At 38.5% G+C, this 12,071-nt stretch overlaps 1 protein-coding gene across 1 annotated transcript in view; it reads right to left on the minus strand.

The window, feature by feature from the left end:
* Positions 1 to 4,446: 4,446 nt before the first annotated feature.
* LOC122795639 (granzyme A-like) overlaps positions 4,447 to 12,071 on the minus strand; it is a 292,143-nt gene continuing 284,518 nt past the window's right edge. The window contains exon 3 of the mRNA XM_044063910.1: positions 4,447 to 8,205. Coding sequence (XP_043919845.1) covers positions 8,044 to 8,205 — 162 coding nt within the window. The 3' untranslated portion in view covers positions 4,447 to 8,043. The remainder of the gene's footprint in view (positions 8,206 to 12,071) is intronic.

Here is a 12,071-nt window from a genome sequence, read left to right on the forward strand (position 1 = left end):
CTCCCCCAAGCTCACACCCAGTGGTGCGAGCTTTAGGAATACAGGTTGATAGCAATCTAAACGTAGATCATCATGTGTCCACAGTGGAAAGGAAAGCCTTCTACATTGTGCATCTCATAAGTAAGAGCATCACATTCAAGACTAAGGATGTTATAACTCCTCTGTACTTGACCCTCATCAGACACAATAGAGTACAATGATCCCTTTTGCATGTACCTCACCAGACACCTGCAGCAGCAAGAGTGATCGCAGAGGTGTCTCACAAAGAAAATTCAGGGCCTCCAAAACATGACCTAAATGGAAAAACTGAAAGCCCTGTCACTGTACTCTGTATCCTACAGGTTGCTGAGAGGTGACTTGTGCTTGGCCTACAGAGCAGTGTCTGACCCTGCCCTAATGGAAATGCTGCACATCCACAAATCAAATTGGACAAGAGTCATTCACTCCAGGTATCTCAACCTAGCCTGTGACATTTACAGAACATGCTGGACAAGCACATATATCTTCCTGAGATTGCAGCTCCTCTGGAATAAATCCCCACTTCACATGAAGCACAGCTCCTCATTCAAGTGCAACCTAGACAACTGGATGGGAGGCTGTAAATTCACTTTAATGGTAGAACCTATGTCCGTCATAGATAGGTGCAGTTGGTGCTGATCATAGACTCACTCTGCGAATAATGACCATCAAACTAAGGTCAGTTAGAAAACACGGGTATAACATGGCTAGGCTTATAAAGGCCCTAGGGCCATTAACCTAATAAACTCCTATCAACCTATGAAACTATGAATATCATGTCTCAAACCTGTTTCTGTTAATTTGTAATTTTGACTAGATTCCACTCCATGTTATCAATCTACATCACCATAGACAGTTCCATTCCATGCTGCTGTACTCTTTGTCCCCTTTAAACTATTTGCTGCATGTAGACAACTTGGTTGTGCCCCCCCCCCCCATGTCCTGCATCTTGTAAGAAAATCCTGATTTTGTTCTTTCATTACCACTGGTAGCATGTCATTAGGTACTACTCTGTCCTCCACATTTTTCCTGAAATGAGTTTGTTCTCCTTGAATAACATCTAGCATGTTAGTATATCATCTGGGGTGGTAAACAATGAATCAAAAAATCAAAATAGAATCACTAACAGTGGTGAAACCTTGCACTTCATCACCTACATATACATGAACTGTAACTGATTAAAATGCTTCTTTCTCATTGTCAGGCAAATCATGCAACATTCATAACTCCATGAAATTAGGTAAGACCTTGCATGAAAGTAGTAATTCTAAATGTGGGCCTTGAAAGAGCAAAATGTATAGGATGAGAAGAAAGAGGAATCTCTTGCAGAGAGAGTACAATGAAAAATGTGCTCAGTTGCTAACTATGTCAAAAATGTCTGCTTTTATTTTTTTATATATTTATAGAACTGATAACCGGATAAATACAGTCATCCCAGATTAGACCTTTGTGAGTCACACCTCAGGATTATATTTGAAGTAAATACAGGAAATTTGGTTGAGACACTCATTACGTTTTTCTGCTGCATGTGAAAGAAACTTATTGGTCTATTAACATCCATCTAAACAACCATCATTGTGAAGCTGATGAGATCTTAGTTCATGTACCATCTGAAGCAACACACCTTGGGAGTTCAGTGTTACACTTGTGTTATATTACAGTGTCAGTCTTGAAGAATTCACCTTTCAGGGATGTACTTTGTTCCTTATGGGAGTCACTATGATTCAAGCAGTAAATTACTTCAATAAAAGAAACTGGAGACCCAAAAATCTGAATTGCAGGTTTGTAGTGGTGCAGTTATAGTTCTTTGCTTGTATTAAAAGGCACACATAAGGCTGAATTTGACTGATATTGTGTTGTATGTTTTCTGACTGCGTGACCAAGAAAGATGAAAGTCAGTTCAAACGCTTCTAAGTAATTAGGACAAGTAGTGGAGGGTTTATGGAGAAGACATGTTGCAGTGTCATGTGGCAACAGTGTTGACAAAGGCAAGTTGTTCGGACCATTTGGGGGTAAAGGTCGTTTTGTTTAAACTCTGGTGGGTTTTGTGTGTTACTTGAAAAAGGTATACTTTGTGCATGACCAGGGTGAGAAGATGATAAGGAAGAGGAGGAAGAAGAGGAATTAAAGAGAACATAGGAAGCAAGGAGAGAAGCCATGAAAGGTAAAAATGAAGCATTTTATAGGGTAAGAGGAGCCAGATACATTGTCAGTCACAGACAGGAGAAGGAAACACAAAGATAAGCAACAGAGCCAGAGGTCTGCATGCAGACATTAAATAAAAACTGTGCATATTTACATATACATGCACACACAAGTGACAGATGAAAGCACATTAGATTCCAAAATATGGTGCTGCCTCATAGGTACCATTTTTAGAGTCGGCAGTTGTGGAGGCAGATCCCCACATTAAGGGGTATGCAAGGCATACCCCCTGCAACAATGGTTTGAATCAACTTTGCCTTGATTTAGAGCAGTGGACTGAGGTGGCAGAATAATGCTGTTACAGGAATCTTAGAAAAGGCAGATGGGCATCAGCATACACTAGTAGACATCATTTGTACAATTGAATGATATTAATGGGAACAGATAAAATAAGTACTGACCAGAAAATCAGAAAGCAGTGCTGGAAATGCATATATGGTATCACATGTATAGTAGGTTTCAAATTTATAAATGGCATGTAAAACAACATATCAAATTATTTTTTTATAATTATGACTATCAAAAACAAAATGCAGTGAAGAAACCTATACAGTTAACATGCAGTGTTACTGTGTAACATACATTCATTAGTTATTTTTCCTGTTTTATTCCCTGTACATCCTGGGCAATAAGGAAAAAGACAACCTTGATTTTTTTCCAGGATGCATGTGTTTATGACAGCTTCTCATATAAAGTAACTTATAATTCCTGGTTTTAGAGGCACTATCTGATAGTGTTTATGTTATTAATATAAAGGAGGAACTGGGCTGGTTAGAGTATTGCTGGCAAGTAAGGCTTAATGCCTGCTTTCCATCAGGGTTAAATAATAGAGAAAAATTTGTGATGTACTTAAAAAGCAAAGGATTGAAGCATTAATATTTACTAGGGATGAAAAGTTTTTGTATGAATATAAAATATGTTTTTTTTAGTTGAAATTCAAAAAGTATATACATATATATATATATATATATATATATATATATATATATATATATATATACTTATTTTAATAGGTCATGTGATGTTTAAAGTGATCATGTGATGATTTTAAGACTTTAAAAATGTCTAATTAGTTTTTTACCTCAGTCTGAAGAAGTATCTATGTAGTAAAAGGGAGACAAAAGCACTAACTGGAGGTTTTAATAATTTGTTTATTAAAAATGCTAGTTTCCATCCGAATTTGCGACTGTTTTTTTCTACTTTACTTGGTGTACTGTTTGTTTGCTGCTTTGAGGAGAGAACAGCTTCTTATATCCCTGTGTAAAGCTAATGCATTTTGGGTGATTACTAACCTATCCATGCATGCTAATTCCAAAATGTAAATTTATTTACAAGAAAAGAAACAACACATTTGTGTGCATGTGCAAAGAATTTGGGATACCAAATGCACTACTTTAGAATTATTTGATAGAAATGGACTGCTTCTAGATATATTCTAGACATATTCTTTCTTCTCCTAAGAAATGCAAAAGTTATCAACTGAGAACAAGACAGCAGTAACACTATTAGAGGTGGGATCTTTTTCTATGTAAGGTGCATTTTGCATGTGCAGTATTGCTAAATATGAACAACTGAAGCAATGACATGGGGCAAATCTTATGTGCAGCACTTAAAGCTATGATCCTTATGGAAGTCAAGCAGAATAATACGAATCATATACCATATAAATATGCAAGCAGCATATACAGAGTACGTAAAACATCAGACATTGAGTGCTGGATTGCTTCAATGATCAAAGGAGTGTCTAGATGACATCACAGTTAGTATCTAGCTACATAAGTGACATGCAGGTTCATTTATTCAGCAGCTGTAATGTATGTCCTTAGAATATTTCCAGTATCTTCATTGTACAGCCAACAACAGGTTTTCAGAATATGTAGCAATATGCAACATTCAATGTTCAGAGACTTTAAATGAGTTTGCCAGTTATTAATAAGTGCAGAAGACTCCATCTCCATACCAACAATCAATAGCTGTTTTCAAAACGCCTTCCTGATCTTTATAGGGAGGGCATTCAACAGTTTCCCAGTCATGTAACAGAAAGATCTTTTTCCCCAGTGAAGAGTGTCACTCTGACTTCTTTACAAAAAAAAAGTTATTTCTTGTCCCTTGACTGTGTTGAATAAATGTAAACCTTAAGGTGATTTCTAATACAGCTTTATTCATTTATTTATTTATTTTACATTTGTTGACCGGGATAGTTGGACTGGATTATTGTCCATTTTCAGTGGAGGCCTGGGGAGAAAAGCTCCAAGGTAGACAGATACAGTAATAACAAAGAAGGCATATTACAAATATGATATTTACAAAGAATACATAAGCAGATATGAATATACAGTCTCATGAGGTTGAGTTACACCTGGAAACAGTCAGGAGAAAAAATAAACAGTAGTTTGACTAATAGATTGTTCACATTCATGGTGAGAGTTAGCCAGGCTTGTTGCAGTGGCAAAGCCAGTTTAGTGCTAGATGTTGCTTAAGTTTTGCTTTAAATTGACATAGGGAAGAGAGCAAAGTAATACCAGCTGGAAGTAGATTCCAGGCTCGGCCTACAGAGTTTGCAAGGAGGGAGTCATCGCCTACATTGTTAATTTTGATTGTCTGAATTAAAAGTCTGCATGAGGATCTAAGCAGTCTTGGATTGTTGTAAGGGGTGATAATATTTTTTAGAGCTGGTGTATTATCTGGGTTGTAGAAGATTTTGTTAGCCATAATCAGAAGGTGATATTGGATTAGACTGGGAAGTTCTAGCCATCCAAGCTGTTTAAGGTTGATGCAGTGGTGCGTTCTAAAAGGCAGGCCAGTGGCAAACCTGGCAATGTGATTGCAACAGGTTGACAGTCTAGTAAGTACAGTCTTGTTTAGATTAGAGAGAAGGGGGGAAGCATATACAAGTGTTGAAAGCAAGTGGGAGTGAGCTATGGCAATCTTAGCTGGTGGGGTTAGGAAGGTTTTTTTTCTATACAGTGACCCAAGTTTTTTATTGATGGTCTTGATTGTTTGGTTTACATGAAGGTCAAATGTTAGGTTATTATTGATAATGACTCCTAATAGTTTAGTAGAGGGGTTGGGGGCGATTATTGTGCCATCTTTTGCATTTATGAAGGTAAAAGCAGCAGACTTTTGGGTTGGTGAGAATAACAACATTTTAGTCTTTTTAGGATTTAGCAACAATCGATGTTCTGAGAGCCAGTTTTCTATAGTATTGAAGATGGACTGGGTGGCAAACCAAAGGTCTGAAGGAGATGTGGCTGAGCATATCAGGGTGGAGTCATCTGCGTAGTGAATACAGCTGACCTTTGGGATGAGTATATGTAACTCATTAATAAATACGGAAAACAGTAGCGGCCCAAATATGGAGCCTTGAGGTACTCCAAGGGTATTAGGTAATAGGTTAGAGAGCTTGTTCTGCCGGAGAACAGCCTGTTGCTCCCATTGAGGTAGGATTTAAACCATTGATTGGCATTAGAATTTAGATAGAAAAATTTCAGGGTGTGAATCAAAAATTGGTGATCCACCATGTCAAATGCCTTGGAAAGATCCTAGAAGAGGGCTGAGGATAAGTGATTATTGTTACGATTATTATTTATGGTATTGGTAAATGCTAGTAGTGCAGAAGTTGTGCTGTGGTGTGGACGGAAGCCGTGTTGGGTATCGCCCATGAGGTGATTCTGAATTAGGTGGTGCATGAGTTGTTTGTGTATACATTTTTCCATGATCATAGCTAGTGGAGAAAGTATAGCTATTGTTCTGTAATTGGATAATTCAGTGAAAGAACCTCTTTTATGTAGTAGGATTACATAGGATGTTTTCCAAATGCTGGGAATTTTAGCCTCTACTATGGTACGATTAATTAGTATAGATAGGCAATTGCATCAGCTGATTTTTGATGGTACTCTGCAGGGAGTTGGTCAGTGGAGAGTGTGGTGGGTTTTAATTTTTTGATCAAGGTGCAGATAAGTGACATGGGCACTGGTTGGAAGCTGAATGAGAGTAGGTTTGTGGGGGTGGTGTTTTCTGGGCCAGGGGAGCTTGGAGGTAATTGGCTAGCTAGGGCTTGAATTTTCTCAATAAAGAAATGGTCAAAAATGTCTGAAATATCCTCAGGGGATTTATCAATCATAGCAGAGGGGATAAGGGTTGACATTTTTCCAGGATGAAGTAAATTATTCAGACCTGCCCAGAACTTCTAAGGATTGTTCTGGTTTGCTGTCTGTAAATTACAGTAGTATTGTTTTTTGTCTTGTAAAATGGATTTTTTATCTTCATTCCTAGCTTGCTTATATTTAACATGATCATGGGGGTCTTTAGTGGAGCGCCATAGAGCCCACATTTTGTTTCTGCTGATAATTTTTAGTCTATATTCTTTAGACAGCCATGGTGCGGTTTTTGCCTTTCTTCGCTTTGAATGAGCAGGTGCATGAGATTCAAGGATATCAAGAAATTTGTTGTTAAAATATGCCAGTCTCATCCAAGGGGAGGTGTTTTAGCATAGTCCAGTTACAGGAGTTAAGTTCTTGTTGGAATTTGGCAGGGTCAAATTCTTTTCTGTTTCTGACTTTTCTGAGTAGAGGTTGTGCGAAGGTGGTCTCTTCGGTAATCGGGGAGGGTTGCAGCAGTATACAATTGGGGGTTACTGTTTACAAGTACCCAGTCGAGTATGCTCTCTTTTTGATTGGGTTTACCTAGCCTGGTAGGGGTGGTTATGAATTTAGTAAATGCTTGTAGGTTAATGTGGGTAGAAGGGGAATCTGAGGAACTGGTGCCCCAGTCTATGTTAAATACACTAAGCAATAGGGTTTCTTGGGGGTAATGACATGAGAGCCAGTGTACAGTGCCTTCAAGTGTGGCTACATTATTACCCTAGGGAATATGCATACAGATTATGTTGATGCATTTACTTTTGTTAAGCTCTAATTTAGTGGCAAGCATTTCAGAGTTATTAATTTGAGGTGGTTGATTAGCATCTATGGTCACATTCAATTCAGATTTGTAGAGTATAGCTACCCCGTCCCCCTTCCTAGAAACACGATCGAGCCTGTGCATGTCATACCCAGGTGGTAACACTTCTTTGTCAATTGTTTTAGGTTTTAGCTAGGTCTCAGATAGAGAATCTCAGGGGAGTGGACAGCCAGGAGTGCATGCAGTTCATGCACCTTGTTATTAATGCTCCTAATATTGAGATGACTGACCAGGAGACATTTAGTTGGTCTACTAATTATAGTTTTGCAGCTTAGGTTACAGGTAGAAGGGGTATGTATATCAGAAGTAGAGGCACTGGCATTTATATGCAGGAATTGGATCCCCCAATTGCTCTAAAATGCAGAGAACAATGACAACTGCTGGAGTTTATTTTTATAATCATAATGGTTAACACTATCGAGCTGCCTTGTAAAATTTTCTTGACTTATTTCCAATTTGAATATTAGGGTACAGCTGTAAATTATGGCCTTGTAAAGAGAAACTAAAGCTTTGCTATCATGCCTAGACATGCTAGGTAGCATGCCCTTGATGACAACATAGCACTTTTTTAATGCAGGTGATAAATTGTCATATTTCAGTCTACTATTTACCATTCAAAATTAATAAAATATCACTGAACTTGTTAATTCTGAGTTGTATAACAGAAGCAAATTAACTTGTTTAATATCCAAGATTAACATAAAATGCAAAAGGCATGCTAGTATAATTAAACCTTCCATTTTTTATTTCAATTAAAATTCTACAGTAACTTACAGATTTATGAATTATATAACAAATATGTTACAGCAGCTTCCTACCATTCTATTAAGTGGTTAAGTCTAAGCATTATCAGTTGTATTAATACTCTGCTTGTTTAGTGATGTTACGGATCCACAAAATATAATCCTCTGAAAGACGTGTGTAGACTCCAGGTTTCTGTGGATCTCCACAGTTTTTGTCTCCAAAAGATGCAATGCCTTTTAGCTCGCCTTTGCATATTAGCGGTCCACCTGAGTCCCCCTAAAAGAAAAAGACAAAGATAAAGCATTTATATAATGTAGGAAATGGAAACACATTGAACATATAATGTATTTAAGATTTATGGAAAATTGATACGAACTCCGAGTTGTACACAAAAAAAAAAAAAAATCTGTACACAAGAAAGTACATTGATTACAATCTGCATTGTGAATGTATGTGTGCTGTTCACTATGTTTACTGTTACAGAATAGTCATCTATGCCTTTTTCAGCTCAAGTGGAAAGAAAGACCAGATTTATGCCTTTTTCAGCTCAAGTGGAAATAAAGACCAGACATAGTTACTTTTCAAGCTATACTAACATTCTGTTACAACGATCTTGACCATTCTCTTGAATTAGTAACCTCGTTCTACATCACCGCGTCATAACCTGATGGACAGGCTAATGCAGGGTAATATTGTTAGATTGTTAGTGTCTCCTCCCTTGCAGTGGTGAAATGGTGAGTTCACTGCTGACTGTACGGCCACATTAAGGTTTCTCTCTCGTTTTCATCTGCATGACCTTTAACATTCAGTTAGTTTTCCTCATCAGTTGCCGTTTTTCAGTCTCTTTGCTATTCTTTTACCAACATTTTACCACCTGTTTTATATCAGTGGTTTCCAGCACAGCAATTTTATTTTCAGGGGATTTATTATAATTAATGAAGAAAGGTCATAAACATAAATTGAAAAAACATTAAAGAAGATGGTATTAAATGTTAGTTAAAGCTCCAACATTCAGTTCTGACTCAGGCATCTGTATGTTTGGAGTTTGCATACTGTCCTCACACCCGCATTGCTTTTTTCTTTTGTGATTTCCTCCCAGTTAATAAAAGCACGCTGGTTGACTGACTACACAAAATTACTATATTTATGCATTATATTGTACTTACACATGTCCTTGTGCCATACCATGACTAGTAAGGATCTGTAGTCCTCCAATTTACCCTGTTAACAAATGTTAAATAAATAACCAAAGCTAAATCGATCTGCAATAACTTGCCACCCAACATCATTATGATCTGAACATTTTAATATACTTTTTATTGAATATTTTATCGAAGTACACAATATGATTTAACACAGAGAGATCCAAAAACATCATATCTTATAGAGAAATGTCAAGCAACTTAATCAACTACTGAAGAGTCATCTTAATACCCTTTTTATCAAAAGTTAAATAGAAACCCCATGTCAGAGTTCACCCATCAATAATTATCAAGCTGGCAAAATGCAATAACACAGCCCAAGTTTTACTAATATTAATCTTTTTTTTTCCTTTCTTTCTTAGTTTTTAAAAGTCTAAAGTACATTCTAATATTATTGATTCCTATCTCATTGTGTCTGTCCCTTTTTCTAATGTTATCCAATCAAAATCCTCACCCCTATTCCTAACAAACAAAATTCCCATTTTTTTTAAGTAAGATTGCCAAGAAAATCTCCTCCCACAAAACTCTAACAGTCTTACATTGCAAAATCATATGACTATAATCAGCAATTGCACCTCCAAAATTCCACACATTTATCACAAAACTCCCTGCCGCCTCTTGCTGGGGTGCAAACCCATCTAAGAATCTAATGCACATGGTGATCTGATACCTTAGGCAATACAGCCACTCTCACAATCTAACCAAACCTGCTTAGGTAAGGTCACTTTTTCTCTAGCTTCCTACCTAACTTTCAAATTGTCCATATCTGTACCATACACATGGCTCATAGACATCTTACATAGCTTACTACAAGACCAATGACAATCACTTCTATCCCCATCCTGCTTGTAGTGGTTATAAATCTCAGTGCTTAGCCTTGCTGTACCGAGACTTTCCTCCATTCCTAAATGCCTAAGCCACATTCTGACAGCTTGTTTCAACTGTTCATTAACAACAGTGATAGCTTGTTCCAACTGTTCATAGTGAAGCTAAATTCTATCATACAAATAAAACCTCTACATAAATTTCTTCCATTCCTGTCCTTTTGAGTAAATGTTCGACCCTACATATCCCCACCCGAGACCATGCCTTATAATAAACAGGTTATCCTTGAATCTGAATATTTCAATTATTCCAAATACCTATTTTTAAAGTACCAACAGCAGACAACTTCTAATTTGTTAATACCTTTAAAATCTTCTCTATAATGCTATTATCATATACACGCTCATCATCATTCTTCCTTATCAATATATCAATATCTTCAGCTTCATCCCTATAAGCTGCTGATGCCAACATGTATTTATCTTGAATTCCCCAACCCTCCTCCCCATTTACAAGGCAAGCTCAGTCTCCCTTTTGATACTTTACTATCTTTCCCATCCCACAGAAATCTGTTAAAAACTACCTACAACTTGACAAACCATGGAGTGACCATACTCAGCTAAACCCTCACCTAAACACACTGTTCAAACTCAGCCTCTCCACAGGCTATGTACCCATAGAGTGGTGCACAGCAATGGTTATTCCCCTCCACAAAGGTGGAGCCACAACAGACCCCGGGAACTATCGCCCTATAAGCCTGACTAGCTTGGTCTGCAAGGCTATGGAGCGCATCATCATGGAACTCAGCAGAGACATTGGGAAGCTCCAAACACTGGACCCTACCCAGTTCAGCTTTGTTAAAAGCAGATCATGCCTCCTAAACCTGGTGGACTTCTTTGAGACAGTTACCAAGGCTATAGACGAGGGAAAGGTGGTACACACAGTCTACCTAGACCTCGCAAAGGCCTTCAACACCATTCCCCATTCTGGTATTATAGACAAGCCTGAACAAAAACCCCTACATCACAAGATGGGTTGCCAACTGGCTCATGGACTGAACCCACATGGTGAGAGTTGCGGGAGCCAGGTCCAACTCTAAACCAGTTACAAGTGGCATTCCCCAGGGCTCAGTCCTAGGACCCCTCCTGTTCGGCATATACTTCTCAGAGGTACAGGCAACACTGGAGGACTCTGGCTGACCACGTTCACAGACAACTGCAAACTAGGGGCTATAATTGACTCTCCAGCTGACACAGATCTCCTCCAAAAAGGTGTCACTGAGACAGATACCTGGTGTCAAAATCATGGCCTCAAGCTAAATGCCAAAAAGTGCATAGTCATCCCCTTTGGAAAAAACAAAGTACCCACAAACTACCACATAGGTGGTAGTTCCCTAAATACAGAAGATGTAATAAGGGATCTGGGGACCCAATTAGATAGTAATTTCTCCTTTGATAATCACATTGCCAAAGTGGTTAGAAAATCCTTCTATGTGGCACACCTAATCACAAAAGGGTTCACATCCAGATCAAAAGAGGTCATTGTGTCCCTCTACTCATCACTCATCAGACCCATCATATTGTACATTGCCCCATATTGGATGTACCTTACAAGACACCTGCAACAGCTGGAAAGACCACAGAAGTACCTCACCAAGAGGATCACTGGCCTCAAACAAATGCCCTATGCAGCTCGACTGAAGAAACTCCAGCTGTACTCGGTTGCATACCACCTACTCAGAGGTGATCTCTGCCTGACGTACAAGGCCATGTCCAACCTAGAACTGATGGAGATGCTCCACCTAAAGAAAACCATATCCCCTCGAGCCACATGCTCTAGGGATCTAAACCTCACCACAACAATAAATAGGATGTGCGGGAGGGAACGATTCCTGTCCCAGAGACTTCCCATGCTTTGGAACAAGATTCCAGTCTATATTAGGCAGAGCTCCTCACTAACACTCTTCAAGAGAAACCTTGATGAGTGGATGGGAAATAGAAAGCTTACCCTGGGGATCACTTCAGTGGCTCTGCTGGACAGAGACACAAGGAACTAATCTAAGGGGGTGGCGAAAGCCAACACATTCTAGCTAGGCTTATAAATGCCTTTAGGCAG

This window comes from Protopterus annectens, chromosome 2.part2, assembly GCF_019279795.1.
Source record: "Protopterus annectens isolate FY-2018-M chromosome 2.part2, PAN1.0, whole genome shotgun sequence".
NCBI classification, from domain to species: domain Eukaryota; kingdom Metazoa; phylum Chordata; order Ceratodontiformes; family Protopteridae; genus Protopterus; species Protopterus annectens.